Genomic DNA, 22,343 nt, shown 5'->3' with positions numbered 1-22,343 from the left:
TTTTTGTCTTTTTTGTCTTTTTTGTCTTTTTTGTCTTTTTTGTCTTTTTTGTCTTTTTTGTCTTTTTTGTCTTTTTTGTCTTTTTTGTCTTTTTTGTCTTTTTTGTCTTTTTTGTCTTTTTTGTCTTTTTTGTCTTTTTTGTCTTTTTTGTCTTTTTTGTCTTTTTTGTCTTTTTTGTCTTTTTTGTCTTTTTTGTCTTTTTTGTCTTTTTTGTCTTTTTTGTCTTTTTTGTCTTTTTTGTCTTTTTTGTCTTTTTTGTCTTTTTTGTCTTTTTTGTCTTTTTTGTCTTTTTTGTCTTTTTTGTCTTTTTTGTCTTTTTTGTCTTTTTTGTCTTTTTTGTCTTTTTTGTCTTTTTTGTCTTTTTTGTCTTTTTTGTCTTTTTTGTCTTTTTTGTCTTTTTTGTCTTTTTTGTCTTTTTTGTCTTTTTTGTCTTTTTTGTCTTTTTTGTCTTTTTTGTCTTTTTTGTCTTTTTTGTCTTTTTTGTCTTTTTTGTCTTTTTTGTCTTTTTTGTCTTTTTTGTCTTTTTTGTCTTTTTTGTCTTTTTTGTCTTTTTTGTCTTTTTTGTCTTTTTTGTCTTTTTTGTCTTTTTTGTCTTTTTTGTCTTTTTTGTCTTTTTTGTCTTTTTTGTCTTTTTTGTCTTTTTTGTCTTTTTTGTCTTTTTTGTCTTTTTTGTCTTTTTTGTCTTTTTTGTCTTTTTTGTCTTTTTTGTCTTTTTTGTCTTTTTTGTCTTTTTTGTCTTTTTTGTCTTTTTTGTCTTTTTTGTCTTTTTTGTCTTTTTTGTCTTTTTTGTCTTTTTTGTCTTTTTTGTCTTTTTTGTCTTTTTTGTCTTTTTTGTCTTTTTTGTCTTTTTTGTCTTTTTTGTCTTTTTTGTCTTTTTTGTCTTTTTTGTCTTTTTTGTCTTTTTTGTCTTTTTTGTCTTTTTTGTCTTTTTTGTCTTTTTTGTCTTTTTTGTCTTTTTTGTCTTTTTTGTCTTTTTTGTCTTTTTTGTCTTTTTTGTCTTTTTTGTCTTTTTTGTCTTTTTTGTCTTTTTTGTCTTTTTTGTCTTTTTTGTCTTTTTTGTCTTTTTTGTCTTTTTTGTCTTTTTTGTCTTTTTTGTCTTTTTTGTCTTTTTTGTCTTTTTTGTCTTTTTTGTCTTTTTTGTCTTTTTTGTCTTTTTTGTCTTTTTTGTCTTTTTTGTCTTTTTTGTCTTTTTTGTCTTTTTTGTCTTTTTTGTCTTTTTTGTCTTTTTTGTCTTTTTTGTCTTTTTTGTCTTTTTTGTCTTTTTTGTCTTTTTTGTCTTTTTTGTCTTTTTTGTCTTTTTTGTCTTTTTTGTCTTTTTTGTCTTTTTTGTCTTTTTTGTCTTTTTTGTCTTTTTTGTCTTTTTTGTCTTTTTTGTCTTTTTTGTCTTTTTTGTCTTTTTTGTCTTTTTTGTCTTTTTTGTCTTTTTTGTCTTTTTTGTCTTTTTTGTCTTTTTTGTCTTTTTTGTCTTTTTTGTCTTTTTTGTCTTTTTTGTCTTTTTTGTCTTTTTTGTCTTTTTTGTCTTTTTTGTCTTTTTTGTCTTTTTTGTCTTTTTTGTCTTTTTTGTCTTTTTTGTCTTTTTTGTCTTTTTTGTCTTTTTTGTCTTTTTTGTCTTTTTTGTCTTTTTTGTCTTTTTTGTCTTTTTTGTCTTTTTTGTCTTTTTTGTCTTTTTTGTCTTTTTTGTCTTTTTTGTCTTTTTTGTCTTTTTTGTCTTTTTTGTCTTTTTTGTCTTTTTTGTCTTTTTTGTCTTTTTTGTCTTTTTTGTCTTTTTTGTCTTTTTTGTCTTTTTTGTCTTTTTTGTCTTTTTTGTCTTTTTTGTCTTTTTTGTCTTTTTTGTCTTTTTTGTCTTTTTTGTCTTTTTTGTCTTTTTTGTCTTTTTTGTCTTTTTTGTCTTTTTTGTCTTTTTTGTCTTTTTTGTCTTTTTTGTCTTTTTTGTCTTTTTTGTCTTTTTTGTCTTTTTTGTCTTTTTTGTCTTTTTTGTCTTTTTTGTCTTTTTTGTCTTTTTTGTCTTTTTTGTCTTTTTTGTCTTTTTTGTCTTTTTTGTCTTTTTTGTCTTTTTTGTCTTTTTTGTCTTTTTTGTCTTTTTTGTCTTTTTTGTCTTTTTTGTCTTTTTTGTCTTTTTTGTCTTTTTTGTCTTTTTTGTCTTTTTTGTCTTTTTTGTCTTTTTTGTCTTTTTTGTCTTTTTTGTCTTTTTTGTCTTTTTTGTCTTTTTTGTCTTTTTTGTCTTTTTTGTCTTTTTTGTCTTTTTTGTCTTTTTTGTCTTTTTTGTCTTTTTTGTCTTTTTTGTCTTTTTTGTCTTTTTTGTCTTTTTTGTCTTTTTTGTCTTTTTTGTCTTTTTTGTCTTTTTTGTCTTTTTTGTCTTTTTTGTCTTTTTTGTCTTTTTTGTCTTTTTTGTCTTTTTTGTCTTTTTTGTCTTTTTTGTCTTTTTTGTCTTTTTTGTCTTTTTTGTCTTTTTTGTCTTTTTTGTCTTTTTTGTCTTTTTTGTCTTTTTTGTCTTTTTTGTCTTTTTTGTCTTTTTTGTCTTTTTTGTCTTTTTTGTCTTTTTTGTCTTTTTTGTCTTTTTTGTCTTTTTTGTCTTTTTTGTCTTTTTTGTCTTTTTTGTCTTTTTTGTCTTTTTTGTCTTTTTTGTCTTTTTTGTCTTTTTTGTCTTTTTTGTCTTTTTTGTCTTTTTTGTCTTTTTTGTCTTTTTTGTCTTTTTTGTCTTTTTTGTCTTTTTTGTCTTTTTTGTCTTTTTTGTCTTTTTTGTCTTTTTTGTCTTTTTTGTCTTTTTTGTCTTTTTTGTCTTTTTTGTCTTTTTTGTCTTTTTTGTCTTTTTTGTCTTTTTTGTCTTTTTTGTCTTTTTTGTCTTTTTTGTCTTTTTTGTCTTTTTTGTCTTTTTTGTCTTTTTTGTCTTTTTTGTCTTTTTTGTCTTTTTTGTCTTTTTTGTCTTTTTTGTCTTTTTTGTCTTTTTTGTCTTTTTTGTCTTTTTTGTCTTTTTTGTCTTTTTTGTCTTTTTTGTCTTTTTTGTCTTTTTTGTCTTTTTTGTCTTTTTTGTCTTTTTTGTCTTTTTTGTCTTTTTTGTCTTTTTTGTCTTTTTTGTCTTTTTTGTCTTTTTTGTCTTTTTTGTCTTTTTTGTCTTTTTTGTCTTTTTTGTCTTTTTTGTCTTTTTTGTCTTTTTTGTCTTTTTTGTCTTTTTTGTCTTTTTTGTCTTTTTTGTCTTTTTTGTCTTTTTTGTCTTTTTTGTCTTTTTTGTCTTTTTTGTCTTTTTTGTCTTTTTTGTCTTTTTTGTCTTTTTTGTCTTTTTTGTCTTTTTTGTCTTTTTTGTCTTTTTTGTCTTTTTTGTCTTTTTTGTCTTTTTTGTCTTTTTTGTCTTTTTTGTCTTTTTTGTCTTTTTTGTCTTTTTTGTCTTTTTTGTCTTTTTTGTCTTTTTTGTCTTTTTTGTCTTTTTTGTCTTTTTTGTCTTTTTTGTCTTTTTTGTCTTTTTTGTCTTTTTTGTCTTTTTTGTCTTTTTTGTCTTTTTTGTCTTTTTTGTCTTTTTTGTCTTTTTTGTCTTTTTTGTCTTTTTTGTCTTTTTTGTCTTTTTTGTCTTTTTTGTCTTTTTTGTCTTTTTTGTCTTTTTTGTCTTTTTTGTCTTTTTTGTCTTTTTTGTCTTTTTTGTCTTTTTTGTCTTTTTTGTCTTTTTTGTCTTTTTTGTCTTTTTTGTCTTTTTTGTCTTTTTTGTCTTTTTTGTCTTTTTTGTCTTTTTTGTCTTTTTTGTCTTTTTTGTCTTTTTTGTCTTTTTTGTCTTTTTTGTCTTTTTTGTCTTTTTTGTCTTTTTTGTCTTTTTTGTCTTTTTTGTCTTTTTTGTCTTTTTTGTCTTTTTTGTCTTTTTTGTCTTTTTTGTCTTTTTTGTCTTTTTTGTCTTTTTTGTCTTTTTTGTCTTTTTTGTCTTTTTTGTCTTTTTTGTCTTTTTTGTCTTTTTTGTCTTTTTTGTCTTTTTTGTCTTTTTTGTCTTTTTTGTCTTTTTTGTCTTTTTTGTCTTTTTTGTCTTTTTTGTCTTTTTTGTCTTTTTTGTCTTTTTTGTCTTTTTTGTCTTTTTTGTCTTTTTTGTCTTTTTTGTCTTTTTTGTCTTTTTTGTCTTTTTTGTCTTTTTTGTCTTTTTTGTCTTTTTTGTCTTTTTTGTCTTTTTTGTCTTTTTTGTCTTTTTTGTCTTTTTTGTCTTTTTTGTCTTTTTTGTCTTTTTTGTCTTTTTTGTCTTTTTTGTCTTTTTTGTCTTTTTTGTCTTTTTTGTCTTTTTTGTCTTTTTTGTCTTTTTTGTCTTTTTTGTCTTTTTTGTCTTTTTTGTCTTTTTTGTCTTTTTTGTCTTTTTTGTCTTTTTTGTCTTTTTTGTCTTTTTTGTCTTTTTTGTCTTTTTTGTCTTTTTTGTCTTTTTTGTCTTTTTTGTCTTTTTTGTCTTTTTTGTCTTTTTTGTCTTTTTTGTCTTTTTTGTCTTTTTTGTCTTTTTTGTCTTTTTTGTCTTTTTTGTCTTTTTTGTCTTTTTTGTCTTTTTTGTCTTTTTTGTCTTTTTTGTCTTTTTTGTCTTTTTTGTCTTTTTTGTCTTTTTTGTCTTTTTTGTCTTTTTTGTCTTTTTTGTCTTTTTTGTCTTTTTTGTCTTTTTTGTCTTTTTTGTCTTTTTTGTCTTTTTTGTCTTTTTTGTCTTTTTTGTCTTTTTTGTCTTTTTTGTCTTTTTTGTCTTTTTTGTCTTTTTTGTCTTTTTTGTCTTTTTTGTCTTTTTTGTCTTTTTTGTCTTTTTTGTCTTTTTTGTCTTTTTTGTCTTTTTTGTCTTTTTTGTCTTTTTTGTCTTTTTTGTCTTTTTTGTCTTTTTTGTCTTTTTTGTCTTTTTTGTCTTTTTTGTCTTTTTTGTCTTTTTTGTCTTTTTTGTCTTTTTTGTCTTTTTTGTCTTTTTTGTCTTTTTTGTCTTTTTTGTCTTGTTTGTCTTTTTTGTCTTGTTTGTCTTTTTTGTCTTGTTTGTCTTTTTTGTCTTGTTTGTCTTTTTTGTCTTTTTTGTCTTTTTTGTCTTTTTTGTCTTTTTTGTCTTTTTTGTCTTTTTTGTCTTTTTTGTCTTTTTTGTCTTTTTTGTCTTTTTTGTCTTGTTTGTCTTTTTTATCTTGTTTGTCTTTTTTGTCTTTTTTGTCTTTTTTGTCTTTTTTGTCTTTTTTGTCTTTTTTGTCTTTTTTGTCTTTTTTGTCTTTTTTGTCTTTTTTGTCTTTTTTGTCTTTTTTGTCTTTTTTGTCTTTTTTGTCTTTTTTGTCTTTTTTGTCTTTTTTGTCTTTTTTGTCTTTTTTGTCTTTTTTGTCTTTTTTGTCTTTTTTGTCTTTTTTGTCTTTTTTGTCTTTTTTGTCTTTTTTGTCTTTTTTGTCTTTTTTGTCTTTTTTGTCTTTTTTGTCTTTTTTGTCTTTTTTGTCTTTTTTGTCTTTTTTGTCTTTTTTGTCTTTTTTGTCTTTTTTGTCTTTTTTGTCTTTTTTGTCTTTTTTGTCTTTTTTGTCTTTTTTGTCTTTTTTGTCTTTTTTGTCTTTTTTGTCTTTTTTGTCTTTTTTGTCTTTTTTGTCTTTTTTGTCTTTTTTGTCTTTTTTGTCTTTTTTGTCTTTTTTGTCTTTTTTGTCTTTTTTGTCTTTTTTGTCTTTTTTGTCTTTTTTGTCTTTTTTGTCTTTTTTGTCTTTTTTGTCTTTTTTGTCTTTTTTGTCTTTTTTGTCTTTTTTGTCTTTTTTGTCTTTTTTGTCTTTTTTGTCTTTTTTGTCTTTTTTGTCTTTTTTGTCTTTTTTGTCTTTTTTGTCTTTTTTGTCTTTTTTGTCTTTTTTGTCTTTTTTGTCTTTTTTGTCTTTTTTGTCTTTTTTGTCTTTTTTGTCTTTTTTGTCTTTTTTGTCTTTTTTGTCTTTTTTGTCTTTTTTGTCTTTTTTGTCTTTTTTGTCTTTTTTGTCTTTTTTGTCTTTTTTGTCTTTTTTGTCTTTTTTGTCTTTTTTGTCTTTTTTGTCTTTTTTGTCTTTTTTGTCTTTTTTGTCTTTTTTGTCTTTTTTGTCTTTTTTGTCTTTTTTGTCTTTTTTGTCTTTTTTGTCTTTTTTGTCTTTTTTGTCTTTTTTGTCTTTTTTGTCTTTTTTGTCTTTTTTGTCTTTTTTGTCTTTTTTGTCTTTTTTGTCTTTTTTGTCTTTTTTGTCTTTTTTGTCTTTTTTGTCTTTTTTGTCTTTTTTGTCTTTTTTGTCTTTTTTGTCTTTTTTGTCTTTTTTGTCTTTTTTGTCTTTTTTGTCTTTTTTGTCTTTTTTGTCTTTTTTGTCTTTTTTGTCTTTTTTGTCTTTTTTGTCTTTTTTGTCTTTTTTGTCTTTTTTGTCTTTTTTGTCTTTTTTGTCTTTTTTGTCTTTTTTGTCTTTTTTGTCTTTTTTGTCTTTTTTGTCTTTTTTGTCTTTTTTGTCTTTTTTGTCTTTTTTGTCTTTTTTGTCTTTTTTGTCTTTTTTGTCTTTTTTGTCTTTTTTGTCTTTTTTGTCTTTTTTGTCTTTTTTGTCTTTTTTGTCTTTTTTGTCTTTTTTGTCTTTTTTGTCTTTTTTGTCTTTTTTGTCTTTTTTGTCTTTTTTGTCTTTTTTGTCTTTTTGGTCTTTTTGGTCTTTGCACACATCATATACTTCTCAAAGGTGTGAATTGAGTCCACATTTTAATTAGTCGAGTTAAGTAATTAGTTGTAGTCTACTCAGTCTCATTCGGTTTAGATTATTTCTGCATACAAATCGACAGACCACAAGTTCTCAAAAATATTGTGTTGCAATGCCGCACGTGTCTGTATATGATGAAGATTGACTGTAATGGGTGGGTTACAAATCTTAACCTCACAGTTGCCATTTTAATGACTCAAAATGGTCCGGTAAGTGAATTTGCATCTACATGCATAAGTTATGACCGCGTTTTGTGAGAATTCCTCAAAGAAACGTTCGACTGGACATTACGAAACGGTGCAGTTAACTGAAGACAAACTTCACGGAATTATGTTTTGGATCCTTTACACATTCGATGCATACGTCAAATCTGATCTAGTAGTTACTTTTGCGCGCACTCAGATGTAGGAAAAACGTTTGACCAAATCCTAGGCTGACTAAACACTATTTGAGACGCACAAACCCTAGCGAGACCTTTTCTTGCAGCTCAAAATTGTTGACGTGCTGCTGATCGATTTCTGTCTGTCTGTCCGTCCGGTATTCGAGTAATTGGGACTTTGTGAGCGGAATGCATTGTGTGATTGGTCGCCCTCCTGCCTCGGTAAGAAACAGCTGACCGAAGAGTGAAATGTCCGAATCGGTTCGTCGAGCCACACTTCACCTCATGTTGGGCTGTTTCTGTATTAGATTCGACGATTCAAGATGGTCACGGGCGGTTGCCCTAACAATTTCGCGTACCTACCCACGTTTGGACCGGTAAATTTTGGCCTTTGAAGAACATCCGGCTGTATTGTACTAAATGAATTTTACGCGTCCAAAAGATGTGGACCGTTTTGGCTCCTAACGTGCGAATCGAGCTCTAAGCGTACGGACTTATTTAGTCGAGCTGTGAATTACTTTTCCAAATTCGCTAATGGTTCGATGCATAACAGTCAAAGTTACTTATCTGGGGAGGAAACGTTTCGAGTGATAATAATATCTTTTGCATAATGACTTGTAGATTTGCCAAATCGATATGCTGTTTGGTATGGTTTTTTTATAAGCGAAGTTACAACATAGATAACAGACGTTTATTTTTTCGTTTTTTCAATTTCAAAATAATAATTGTGAATGTTGAAGCAAGTACCAGCAAGTTTTGAAATAAAGAATTCGAAATTTGGGTGTTTCTCGGCTTAGATGTTGTCGCGGTTCTTATTGTGTAAAAAAAAAAACAAAAATAAAGATTTTATGGATATTATTCGATTTAACTTATTATTAAATCATTTTCACATTCTTAAAGATATCATTTGATTCCAACCTATCAACACGAAGTGTACTGTGACTTTCCCATAGCTGCGGTCTTAAACACTGGAGAGCTTAAATTTTAATCGTAAATGTGATGAACTTTAATCGCAAATCTAATTATGAAGCTATTTTATATCAACTGGACAGAATTTTTTTTTCGGATTGAGTGAAAATTTCAATCACACCTTTTTGGAAAAAAACCAATAAAATGATAACGAGTTCAGAAATTTAAGGTGTATCCTTTATATTTGATGTGGAAGAGTTTTGTATGCGACTAGTTTAGGTATTCTGTACTCGTTTATGCTGGACAACACCAATGGTCATAAGAATTATGCATAAGGAGTGTGGTATTTGATGCACTGGGAGTCATCCATTTTTTAACCCATAAAATTGTTTTAATTTTCCTTTACTTCCTTTACTTCCTTTACTTTAGGAAAATTGTTTTAATAGTATTTGTGGTGTTAGAGGCAAACTAAAAATTAAAACTTAATGAAAAAGGAACTTTAACATAAAGGATAGTTATCTGATGAGAGTCGAAAGTTACTATTGAACATATTTGGTGTATGTTCATGACAAATTTGGTCAAAACCACGGAATTAGTCAACCGAAAATAAAATATATTGTTTTCCATCCAAACATTTAGGCATATTTAAAGCATCCTTAAAACCGTGTTGGACACATAAATGAAAAATAATAATAACTCAATTTGAGTTTTTCGTTAGATTTTACCAAAAAGTTTATAAGGATTGGTAGGCTGTGCCCGAAGCTGACAGAAGTTTTATAATTTGGAGCTGAATTTTCTTTATTGAAAAATTTGTGAAAAGTTGTGAATCTTTTTCAAAAAAGTTAATCTTGGGACGCCCTTCAACCGATCATCAACTGCAATGAAGCCGTGTTTGATACGAGGATGAACGAAGTAAATCAGGCAGCTAAGTACAATTTTATTATACAAAACATTAATGAGAAGCTACCATCAGACTGTTACCGCGAAGAGGCGAGCTTTTGAAAATCAAAGCCAATTTCAATTTTGAAAAACTTTCGTCGTAAAACATCGATAAATTCGTCGATATATTTTAGACAGTTATTTTATTGTGAGATTTCTGGTTAACTCTATTTTCCTGTCTTGTTCACCATCGATTGTACCTATAGTTGAAGATTCCTCCATATGATGTCATGTTTATGTTTATAAGTAGGTAAAAAGTTTAGCTTTTGTTCCAGTCTTCGGAGGCTTTTAGGAATTGGAATCTAAGCTCATCCAAAAATCATCAAAAAGCCCATTTAATTGAAAACCCTCCACTTGTATCGACAAGAGGTAACATCGGTCATATTAGGGTTCATTAATGCCAAATTATAAGACATCTAAGTCCATGTTTTTGTCTACTACTATAACCTGTTAATTTTTGCTCACGCTCCACGATAAATATACTTTAATGAGCCTGATCAAGGCCGTGTCTTTCACTTACATATCTATCGCTAGCGTTTTGTCATTTTTCCGGGGTTTTCACTCTATTTTTTTAGTTTTTATTTACACTATTAAAATTTTTGATTTAGATTTTTTTTTAAATGAGATAAAGATTCCTTAGAAAGAGGGGGCAAAACAAAAATTGAGAAAATTATTTATTTTCAAATTATCTGGCCATAGTTTAGCAAACAAGTATTGTGATTTCAAAATGGATAAAGTTTTAAAAATATTGAATTTGATTTAAATTTTAATTTTAAATCGAGCTTAAAAATTGACAACAAAAGTCAGTTTTCTATCTTGTCTTAAGTAAGGTACACCGGGGTAAGTGTGGACGGGTTTTCGTATAGTTCAACTTTAAAAAATCATAAAAAAATCAGCAGTGGAGCAATTTTGATAAATTGACGTTCAATGTGATGCAGAACATGTTTTTTACAAAAGCTGAAGAGATGAGCTCGATAGAAGCAAAACGAAAAAAGTTATCACGCAAATCGTTATGGACGGCTGGTGTCTTCACTTACCCCGCTTTATGGGGTAAGTGTGGACGGTAGATTTTCCCTTTGATTTCTCAGGAAATTTTCAAAAAAATTGTGTTTTCTTGGTTGAATACGTTACTTTATTGCTCGAACCGTCCAAAATTTTGAAAAAAGTTCATGATACTATAATTATAGTGTGTAATTTATGTTACAACACACGAGATCCGATTTTATCAAAAACACAGAACAAATAAGTACTTTACTCAAATTTTCATGATCCGAATGCTTAATATAGCTAAATAATACAACTCATAAAGGATGAAGGACAGAAAATTGAAAAAATGTGTAAACATCAAGCCTTTTTAAAGCCGTCCACACTTACCCCAGGTAGGGGTTGGAGACAAAATTTTGGTTTTTTGTAAATAAACTCTTTTTTCTTAATTTTTAACCGCCGTTTCTTTTCCTAACTGGTTGTTTGGAATGTAAGGATTGTTTCAATGTAGAGTTTTTCATCGAGAGCCAGCTAGTTTAGGAAAAATTTGCAATTGAAAAAGATGCACATCAACTCGACATCGTAGTTGAAAATAGAAAATTCCGAAAAAGTCGCTGTAAACAACCGTTATTGTCTGAATCGTATATTTTTCACAGTTATTGGATAGATTACAAGTAAATTGAACATTCTGCATCAAAAGTTTGGAAAAATAGTGCACAGTATTGTTTTTATAGCCATCGTCCACACTTACCCCGCGTCCACACTTACCTCGGTGTACCTTATATAAAAAGATCAATGCTTTAAGAAAAAATGCCTCTTTAGAGATATCATTTGGTTAAAATAGGATTGTTTTCACTTAAATAACATAGCTGGATTCATTTTAATTGATTTAGAGGCCAACAATAGAAAAAAAATGACATAAGATCACAACACAGTCAAAAGTGTCTCCATGATCAAATCCTTTAACCCATATTCCCAACAAAAATTGTTTTGCTAGGATGCAGAGGTGACCTCGGTCCTAAAGCATGATTTATTCTGTCATTCCTTTCTCTCTTTTCAATTCTATCTATTGACTACTAGGACGTGGCCGGCGCCGTTATTGATGTAGGAAGAGAGAGCATCAGATTTGGGCATTGTGAATGTGCTGTCAATCCCAGACACCATTCTTTTGACCTTTGAACAAAATTGATGGCCTCGGTCAATCACGGAGTAGCAACTATTGGCGATGTGGAACTTGTTCTACTGAGCCACGCCTGCGATGATGGAGTTCGAAATGTTCGATTCTGAAACAGATTTAATCTATATGACTTATTTTACTCCCTTAATTTAAATAAATTCTAACAGTCAGTAGTTTGAATTTTTGAAAACTGTTTTCTACGTTTGAAAGCCAATGAATTGAGTACCAAACAGACAAAATTTTAAATGAATTTGAAATTTATTTCTGTTTGTAAAAAAGTAATTTCAAAATCTTAAAATATCTAATTTTGCCAAGGCTTGCAAACAAACAGCTCTCCTGATGAATCTAAAAAGCATTTAGAAGCAAACGGGTTGTTGAATGTGAAAGAACTACTTTTTTTCTTTGTATATGTATAGTTTTAGTTCTATTTTTGTAGGTTTTTAGAGATAAATTTTTGATATTTAAAAAATAAGGACATTCTCCAAGAGTATTGGACAAATGGATAGAACCCTCTCAAATGGTTAACTTTGAAAAAAAAAAATGGAAATAGTGAGTGGGTCAAGTGGAATGTGTTAAGATAAAATTTCATTTGTATTTTTTAGCTCAAACTGTTAAGCAACTATTTTAATTTTTGCCCCTAAATTTATGCAACATAATAGTACTTTTTTAATTATAAATGTTTGTTTAAAAGAAAACGTTAAAAAGCAAGATAAAATTGATAAACTAGCATTTGTAAATATTATGAAGGTGTTTTGTATCCTTTTTGATCGCCAAAACTCGTTGAAACCGTCAGAATTGAGACTGGCCAATGTTACCCCAAAGCATCAAATTCAAAACAGAGACGAAAACGATTTTTCAATTAAATTTAAAGTAGTCTAATAAATTTCTGCATCCATGTTTTACGTTCGTAGGAGTCCAGTACAGGTTTTAAAAATATAAAACATGCCACGTCTCCTTTAACAGAAAAAAATAATTGAAATATATTGAAAAAAGGGATCAATCTTACCCCGGATTACGGTAATTTGTACTTTGTAGAGGGAAGGTGCGCATACAGCTGATTGACGATTTGGCTGGAGATTCAACATATCTAATCAGTTTAATTTGAGGATAATACGCTTCTGACACATGGCAGGAAAAAAAAATATTATGATTTTATGAAGTAGAAAATAATTAAAAATTCAAACAAGATTTTTGTCAGTTTTGTTAAAATATATTGAACTTTAATTATCGTTCGTACAGATTCTGTGAACAAAAATTTTAATGGTTTTCCTTTCTTATTCATCTGGAAATCGGAAATTCAACAAATTGAAGCTTTTGGGAAAGTTGTAAATCATAAGATATTAGAATAAGAGACAGGTTTTGAATGCCCATACCAGGCAGGTTTAATCAAGGAAAAATAGTATAGTCTAATAAATTTTTAGCTTTCCATCATTAAAACATTAAATCTACGCTCAAATCACGATCTTACAGGGAAAAAAGAAGAGCTTAATACTGATCTGATAAAAATACGATATTAACAAAATATTCCCATGAAATATTGCCTTATGGCATCCCTTACTATGTTTCATGTAAAAGAACAACGTAAGTTTCCTGACAAATGGAAAAGTTCGTATGTGTTCCCTGTTTTTAAGAATGGCGAACGTCGTAGTGTAAAAAATTACAGAGGCATAACAAGTTTGTCTGCTGGTTCCAAACGTCATCGCATTATATAGCCAATGAGCAGCACGGGTTCATGCCTGGGAGATCAGTTTGTACTAATCCACTTGAATATACATACATCATTCTGCATGAACCAGATAGAAAAGAGAAAACAAATTGATGCTGTGTATACCGATATAAAAGCTGCATTCGATACTATCGACCATGGGATTCTGTTGGCTAAGCTTGCTAAGTTTGGTATTCATAACAACATGGTTGTTTGGCTCAAATCCTTCTTAACTAACCGCTGTATTAGAATCAAGCTCGGTGATAGCGTATCCTTTCCATTTACGAATCGGTCAGGCGTCCCACAAGGAAGCAAGTTTGGGCCACTTTTATTCGCTCTGTTCTTTAATGATCTGATTATCAGCTTAGAAGATGGAACCAAAACTGGATATGCCGATGATCTTAAAATATTTGTTCCTGTTATAGATATCGAAGATTGCGTTCGCTTGCAATCACTCTTGAACCACTTTAGCGAATGGTGCACACTGAACAAATTATCAGTTAGTGTGTCGAAATGTTCCGTCATCCTTTTTCATCGAAACAAAACACCATTCCTCTACGAATATAAAATCGGCAACCAGCTTTTAAACAGGGTATCAGAAGTCGAGGACCTTGGAGTCATCCTTGATGAACTGCTCACGTTTAATAGTCAACGTTCTTCAGTCATCAATAAAGCGAATCGTCAACTCGGCTTCATCACCAAAGTGGCGCGTGAATTCACAGATCCGTTATGCCTAAGATCCCTGTAATGTGCGCTCGTCCGATCAATTATTGAACATGCTTAAATTGTTTGGGCCTCTTATCAGCTAAGTTGGATTTTGAGGATTGAACGCGTACAGAAGCGATTTGTCAGAGTCGCCTTAAGACACCTTCCCTGGCGCCACCCCGAAGATCTCCCGGCTTATCCTGAGCGATGTCAGCTTTTGGGTCTAGAAACTCTTGGATGCCGCCGAAAGACTCAACAGGCAGTATTTATCTCAAAAATTTTCAACGGAGAAGTGCATTCGCCAAATTTGCTAGGAACGATAAACTTCAGTGCCCCATCAAGAATCCTACGATCTAGCTCGTTACTGTTCAACCAAACTCATCGAACTTCGTATGGCTTCAATGAGCCAATAAGCGCAATGGTGTTCCAGGTTGCTGAACACTTACACCAGTTTGGAGAATCTACAAGTCGTTTTATTCGTCGAATACGCCAGTCCAGATTATTTAATATTGTTTGACCGTGTTTTTTTTACTATTCATTTAAACTTTTATGTTCGATGAATTAATAATAAATTAATAATAATAATAATAATAATAACTAGTACCTAATGTCTACAATTTTACCGAAATTTCAGCCTTGTCGTATGCTTAACTTCCGTTTCTATCATTTCCAATTTAATAATATCAAAATATTTCAAGTGTTAATGAAATACAGACCCCGTTCGTTTTTGGCAACGGTTTCCCATTCACTGTTTAAAAGGATTTTTTTTCGCTGTTCTGGTTATTCACTGGATGAAATGAAACAAAGACCCAAATTCATTCAAGATTTTATTTATATTTTTCATTACCAGTCATCAATGTTTTGGGAATCTATGTTTTAATAATGTTCTTCTCCGTGTTTTTCCTGGAATGTTCCGTTTTTTTCGGAGGAAAACACTATTGCATCCTCTCGGCCATCAACGCTGCCTTGTCCGTGTCCACCATGGCCGCTGAATCCTCCTACAATTAGCTTATTTCGTCCCTTCTCCGTTTGACTTATCCGGCCAGCTTGGGGATAATTTTGGCTGTTCCGGAATGATGAGGAAAACACTTCGTAGCTCAGTAGGCCAATCTGTGATCAAGTTTTATGATGAGAACCAGGACAACAAAATGAAATCTAATGCTAAATTTACCATTCTGTTCCTATTTTCACATATTGCGCACCAAACAAAACATATTCCTGAATGAAAAAACAACTTAACCTAAATAAACGGGTTCGGAAAATCGTTACCTTTGTTTCGATGTGAATTGTACCGTTTTGTTCAGCGTAATCCAGGCCAACTTCACCTTGCTACTAGGTAAGCTTTACCTCGAAGAGGTAGAAAGTACCTTTATTGGATTTACCTTTTTTCTGAGTGGATTCTACCTTTTTGTCTGCTCGATTCAGGTAAACTTTACCTCGTTGTGAGGTGAGTTTCACCTCGGTGAGGTAAAAGTTACCTTTTTGGATTTCACAAGCATTCACCTTTTTATCCCGGTAAATTTTACCTTTTTATTATTTTCCGTGTTCAAAATAAATCAAACTTTATAAAGGAAAAGTAATGGATTTCGTAATTCAATGATTCTTGCAAACTCATTCCAAATTTTAGAATGTAGTTTGAAATTTCAATTTTTATTTTAAAAAAGAACTGCAATTTTAACAATGTTGAAAAAAACACAAGAAAAATCCCTGCAATATGTATTAAAGAAAGATCACTGAAAATATTTTGCATTAAGAATCAATTCCATAGTTAAAATTATGTGGAGTGATTTTTTTGACATAAAACCAGGGATTTTCATAAGAAAATGGAAACATAAACTACAATTCCACTTAAAGTTGGTTTTTTTAGCTGAATTATGTATTCAAAATTAAAAATTACGGCATTACAGAAACCACAACCAAAATTATAAGTATGCGATCTCTTGCCATTTGAATACCCCCAACGAAAAAGTCATCTTGATGATTTATCTTGATTGTGAAACTCATTTACGAGCTGATACTGGATCTGTATTTTGATTTTTGAATATTATTTTTAAATTTTACCTGTGCACCTGAACTCAGAATATGAATTTAACATCTATTTCCGAATTTCAATATGATTTCTGAAATATACAAAATAATATATCAAATCTAAAATTCCAAATCAGCATTTTCATTACTAACGAAGAATTGAATTTTTTTTTCAGATTGTCAACCTTGAATCTAAAATTTGAATCCCGACGTTTTCGGTTTCATTCTGAATATATTATTTTTATTGTTACTTTTAATCCGACTTGCGAATAAGAGCAGATTCTGATTCTGAGTTTTCAATTCTGGATTGGCATTTGGAAGCTTTATAATGTTTAAATTCTGCATAAGAACAAATTCTTAACTTTTTGATGGGATTCTCAAGAATTGACTTTAAGAACTTCGAATGAGTATCAAACAAAAACTCAGGATGGTTTCTAATTTTTTTTCATATTTGGAAAACTGTTATCTTAATATTGAAAAGGAAAATGAGTTTCGAAAATCATGAATCGAGTTTTCAATGAAATGCGAAACCAAATTTGAACGATTTAAAAACAGCTTCTACTATCTATTTCCTTATGATGATATAGAATCCAAAATATGCAAACAAAAATACTATTTAAACTTTGATAATATGGAATCAAAACCTCTTGAGTAAACCTCATTTTCTTTTAAAATTATCTATTCAGAAATGAGTTTCTATCAACAATCAAGAAGGTTTTGGAAAACTGAAAGTGAATTCTGAACATGAGATTAGTTTCCGAGGTTTTGGCATTATCTCTGAGTTAAGATTGTTTCTCTTGAATAACCTTACCCAACGATCAAAATTTGATTCAGAATTTCAAATATTGAGTGTAGAAGAGAATTCCTCGCTTGCTTTTCTGGACCCTCCAGGGGGAGGGGGGGTGGTGGGTGGCGTTTGATGTTTGTTTTTCAATTTGTCCGTTTAATTCTAAGATTGTGAGGGAAATTTGCTGAACAGTTGTCATTTCATGTTTGAAATAAATAATATAAGTTTTATTCTCTATGATTTTTGGCACAAAATCTTTTTTAATTTTGTCAAAAACACCTGTAGGTAGTTTCGTTTTTATGAGGTTTTTAGAAAACCTCGGCAACTTTAGCGATTTGGGTCGGTTATTTTCGCCGGTGAATGCTTTTTTTGCTCGTTTCTAGAAGGGTTTATATATAAAGTGTATAATATTTGTTCATATTTAAGGCTGTTTCTTATTCACAAGGCAGTACATAATATTATAAAATGCGCATTTAAATTTTTAAAAGTTATTTGATTACAGAACCATGATAAAATAGCTTCAATATCCAAGAGTTTCAAAGTCTGGTGACTTCTACTCTATTTATATCTGTTATGTGACTAACCTTTATTTTTAATTATACAATCTATTCATCTACTAAAATTATACACCGGTCCATTTGTTTACCAACAAGTTCATGCAATTAGTTACAGGTCACTGCAAAAATCCTACCCATTTAACTTTAGATAGCAAGGTACATAGGTATTCGTCTTCAGTTCAACGCATCGCCATCACAATAATTCTCTTGGCTCGAAATTGAGTGATCCATCGAAATACCGCCTAATCGGTGAAGCATAACACTTCAAAGCCTTCAACCTCCACACTCAGATCGCTATCGGAGCAATCAAATCAGCGCGCTAAGGAAGCCATAAGATGACAACTTCCGATTCGCCATGATGCGAAGCGCCTTTGATGATCATGCTCCTCGATGATTGTCACTGCGAAGTTCAAGGATCTCTCCATCAGATAGATCAATTGCAGATCGTGAGGTTGTCACCTGTCGTCAATGAAAAAAAGAGGTAGAAAATAGAAACCTAGGGTAGAAAACACACCCAAAATTGTAACAGGTAGGTCTTTTTTTATGGTGTATTAAATGGTTTAATGGCTTAGCGAGCTGTAGGTCTCCCACACATTAAGTTGAATGGTTCTGATTCTGAATCGTGTGACTTGGGAACTATCGGAATCAGATCGACTTGCGAATCGGCGTGACCTTGGCCAAAGAATGCTTCCATTAGGTTCCCAAGTTTTGTGGAGAATGTCCTGCTGCGGACTGATGGATGTCAGTACCAGATCGGAGCAACAAAAAAATCTTCCAAGGAATTGTGTCTAATCATCCAAATCTAACACTGCTGATCGCGGCTTATGGCTGCCCATTGAGTGACGTCGTCGTCGCTTCGTTATGATTATAGTATAAGTAGTTACGTTCTTACCCACCCACCGCGAATCTCTGGCGTCAGATCTTAATTTGTTGTCGTTTCTTCCCGTCGTCACTTCACTGTCTACGTTGAAGTGATCTATCAACACTTGTCTGCAGGCTGCGGAGACTGTTTTTGGTGACAATTAGCCTTCTAGGGTTACCAAGAGAAGTATAGATAATTTGGATTTTTTTTTTCAAAAAATTATGAAGGTTCGTGAATCGAAACTATGTTGAATTAGTTGATACATGATGCAACACACAAGTTAACCGTTAGTCGACGAATTTGTTAACTTAGTTTACCACGACGTTCTGCACCAAATTTTTACAATTCGTTTATTGAACATGTACCTGCATATCCGATCAGGAGTGAAAAACTAAATCATATCAAGATGAGATATTTTGATACTAATTTTTTTCTATCTAAATGAGTTATTATTCAGTACTCGTAGGATGTTAAAATATCTCAAATTATATCAAAAAATCTACGCAATCATAGCTAAATTATATCAATTTTAGATATGCTCCTTTCAAAATTATATCTTATTCAGATAGCATAGTTTGATATTGGACAGAACAAAACCTATTAAAATTATAACTTATCGAGATATGAGTGCTTCGAGAAAAATTTCTAGTGGAATGTCAATCAACCACATTATATGCTAAAACCATGCTCCATTTTTGGTTTCCCAAAAATTGGATTCAATTTTATGGATCTGCCCGAACAGGAGAGCATATCAAAATAATAACTCAAACGTATCTCACCAAGATATTTACATCGGATTCAGTTATAATAAAGTACTCTAAATATTCGATTTTAAGTTTCTCCAATCTGAATTATATCTTATTCTGATTGACAGACTTGAATGGGGTTGAGCTCATTTTCAATGATAAAGATTTTTTTCGGATTGTCCTAAAATAAAATGATTATATCATATTTTGATATACGTGCAACTTTTTATGAAACACGGACATCGAAGTCAACGGCCCAAACCGTGCATTAATGAGTTTCGCTCAACACCCGATCTGAAGGGAAATACAAAATTATATCAAGATGAGATATTTTGATACTTAATTTTTTCTATCTAAATGAGTTATAATACAGTACTCGTAGGATGTTATCGGGTATCTTAAGCTAAACTTATAGATGTTTAACTTACTCATTCAAATGATGAGACACTTTATTCAACATAAAAATATAGTTGCAAATGAACGCGAGCTTAAAACTTAAGCTAGAAATGAGAAAATAGCAAAGGATGTATAAACAAGAGAGACAAAATATTACGTGAGCTATAGGTTCTATCTACGATAGCGCGTTGTTTTTTTTTTTTCATGAAAATTGATATTCCTCTATTCCAACATACAGGGGATGCTTCTAAAAATCGTTTGTCTTTCAAAAAAAGCAAAAATTCAAGTGGTTTTTAATTAGCGATTTAAAAAAGGTTTCGCGTTTTTCTTTATTCGCCATATATACAGAGATACATCCTTTTCATGTGTTGGTACAGAATTGACGACTTTCACATGAATCTATGACTTTCTCGACAAAACGCTTTTTGTGGTCTATTTGGTTGGTCTGGTTGATCTGTACTAATCTTAACCAGATTCTTAAAATCTTTTTTTTGTGCGGCCAGGATCTGTACCGCGAAATAATGAAACACTCTGTACTTCTTAAGATAAATATGTTCTTGTTTCTACCATGTGCTACCATGCCCACTGCTGTTTTGGATTTTTATTCTTGCTAAAATAACTGTCTAGGGTGGCGTTTGAAACAGAGCTGACTAGTGGTTAGGAAGGTCGCTTCTCGAAAATCAGGACAAATCCTGAAATATCAGGACACCTCTATCACCTCAAGTTAGTCAGCGTCTGTTCTCGTAAACGTACCAAAAAAGACTGAGTTAGCTCCCGGATTTCTGCTCAACAAAATGCGGAAGCGGAATAGATTTTTCCGGAGAAGGGAATTCTCTTCATCAGCGGATGTGAATGCTCTCGCTCACTCTTATGTCTTGAAAAACTTCATTCCCGATCGCAGTGCGATTTATCTCTCCTCGCACAGCTTGGGGAGAGCAGACGAAAAAAAATAGCACTCTTTTTCAAATTTCAAAAACCGAATATACATTTTGTAGATTGATAAAAAATCTGACCTATGCAAACTTTCAACCCAATCGTACTTGATTTCGGGATGACTGGATTAAAGCTATGATTTTATGATCCTTCAAATTTTTTGATCAAAACTCACCTAAGGGGGCACCATAGGAAATCGGTAAGATCGAAATTTTAATTTTGATGCAAAATGCCTTATAAGCAACACAGAAAAAAATAATGAATATTACGTGTCATTGAAAATAGTTGCCTTTAAAACAAACAACCTGTAATTTAAAAAAAACACGTAACTTTCAGTTGGTTAGTTTAAACGTCAATAAAAATCATTTAATGTTACAGCAAATGTCCTGTAACAAAAAGGAGTAGGACATGCACTGTAGTTTTACAGGTCGAACCAAAATTACTTGTCGTCGAATTACGTATCTTCCAATAATTTTCAATTATTCGTTAGGAAAAGTGTGCCTGGCATCCCAGTTTTGTGCATAAACGTCAAAATGAGAGCGCGTACCGTTTTATTTTGTTTTGATTTCGTGCCGGAGCAATCCAGAAGTTGCTCCACAAACAACAAAATAACACCGTCGGGCGATCGGTTAGGTGCTTTATCGTTTTCGCAGATTCGGGAAACAACAATGTTGTCAATTTGGCGACCATCAGCTGCAATGGCAAAACAGTGTTATGCAGTTACAAGGATTCCACGGATCTCGAAGCGAAAGGTGCAAAAATCATCCGGATCGTGCTGTTTAGGAACACATGCAGCACAGTTCGGACGGCCGCTGTCCGGGCAAAGCAGATAATCATGTCCGCAATTATGCCGTAAGTAATATTAAAAAAAAATTGCCACCAGCCAGAAACTAACATCCGTTTTTTGTTCATTCGCCGCAGTTTTCACAAGCACCGGGGATCTGTTAAATATCATCGCCAGTCGGAAAACATTTTAAGCTGTCGGTTCCGAAAAGCTTCGCAAAAGTTGTACGGAAACCAGAATTTTCCGCCAGCAGAGTGGAGCAGTAACATATTTTCATCCAGAAGACGTAGCATTCCAGGTGAGTGAGGAAACGTTTTTTTATTTACCAGCTGCAAACAATCAGATTTCGTTGTGCATGGATTTAATTAATTTTTGCTGATTGAAATTGATAGTATTTGAAAGAAAATAACTTATCATCAACAATAAGCTGTTTTTTTTCTTCTTAAAAACAACTAAGACCTGATTAGAAATCTAATGTTTTCCTTTTTTTACAGCAAATAAGAGCGAAGTATAACATCATCCAGCTCAAGGGTTTGCCCGAATGATTCTTCTCCAAACATCCACATCCAAACCAAGATGACCTTTGGACTAAGTTTTGACCCTCAATTCCACAAGTAGCCGTTTGCGGGTTTCCAACTGGCAGAAAAAGTAATCCAAAATTCGGTTTGCCGACTAAAACGAAACGCAGAATAGTGCTTGTGGATTGTGTTTTGCCAATGCCGGAAGTGTAGTGAAAGTTGTATTTTTTTTTATCTGCCTTAAAATGAATTGAAGAAAATAAAAATGATAATTCAAAAACTGTTTATATGAACGTTTTATTATTTTTGAAAATCCAATTGGAATATATACAAAAAAATGAACCGAATTTACCGGCCTGTAATTTTGAAGAAGCCATTTATTGATATGCTTACTGTAAAATAAAGGACCTGTAATTTTTTTTCGACCTGTAAAATTACGGCAAATGTCCTGCTCCTTTTTGTTACAGGATATTTGCTGTAATTTTACAGCAAAAATTTTTTTCTGTGAAGGTTTCCAAAAAAAATCTGTGTTTTTGCCTAAAAAAAATTCTCGAATTTTGTGATTTGAACCTTAATTTCTGTGACGGTTTTTTTGACGCTATTTTTATGAAGTTCATTGGGAAATCATGTCAAACATCAACAAATTGGAAACTACTTACAGTTTTAATAGAAAATAAAATCAATTTACATTACCTTGTTTTCATGTTTTTATGAATAAGAGTCAGAAATAAAAATCGAAAGTTGCATAAAAAATTATAATTTTGGAAATCTCTACAAAATTTAGAAAATCTTTAAATTCAGTGAAAATTTTTATAATTTGTGACACAGATTTTGTGACGGAATTTTGCTCAAAAATCTGTGATAATACAGATTTTTCTGTGATTTCGGCAACTTTGCTTATAAGGTGTTATGTCGAAGCACAATTGAAAATGAACAGTAACAACACAATTTAGAACCGAATCCAATTTTAATTTTACTTTTATGGTCTCTACAGTCTTCTTCTACAGTGATTCAATACAAAATGAGATTCCAATCAATTTTTTCCACTGATCAATTTTTTTTATTAAAAGGTTGTTTATTAGCCTCAGAAAAGACTGATTTGGGATGATTTTGACCACTATTGTCCAGTCTTTTACGAAGTTTTCGATAGAATCTGCAGCCTTCACATGTTTTCTCAAACACGACTTGGTAGAGCCCAAAGAGTTTCAATCGGTCTCGCTTGAGGACAATTTGGTAGATTCATCTTCTTCTGTACGATTTGCACTTTGTTGGATTTGTACAAAGCCATCGTGTCCTTTGAGT

At 30.9% G+C, this 22,343-nt stretch overlaps 1 protein-coding gene across 1 annotated transcript in view; it reads left to right on the top strand.

Annotated features, from left to right (window-relative positions):
* The window catches only part of LOC129743089 (uncharacterized), a 79,095-nt gene extending 57,767 nt beyond the window's left edge, over positions 1-21,328 (top strand). Inside the window, exons 3-5 of the mRNA XM_055735041.1 lie at positions 20,318-20,591; positions 20,661-20,821; positions 21,018-21,328. Of these exons, the coding sequence (XP_055591016.1) occupies positions 20,318-20,591; positions 20,661-20,821; positions 21,018-21,037 (455 nt within the window). The 3' untranslated portion in view covers positions 21,038-21,328. The remainder of the gene's footprint in view (positions 1-20,317; positions 20,592-20,660; positions 20,822-21,017) is intronic.
* The last annotated feature ends 1,015 nt before the right edge of the window (positions 21,329-22,343 follow it).

This window comes from Uranotaenia lowii, chromosome 2 (assembly GCF_029784155.1).
Source record: "Uranotaenia lowii strain MFRU-FL chromosome 2, ASM2978415v1, whole genome shotgun sequence".
In the NCBI taxonomy this organism is placed as follows: Eukaryota; Metazoa; Arthropoda; class Insecta; order Diptera; family Culicidae; genus Uranotaenia; species Uranotaenia lowii.
The sequence above is the reverse complement of the archived record's forward strand: the minus strand, read 5'-3'. Positions and strand labels throughout refer to the sequence as shown.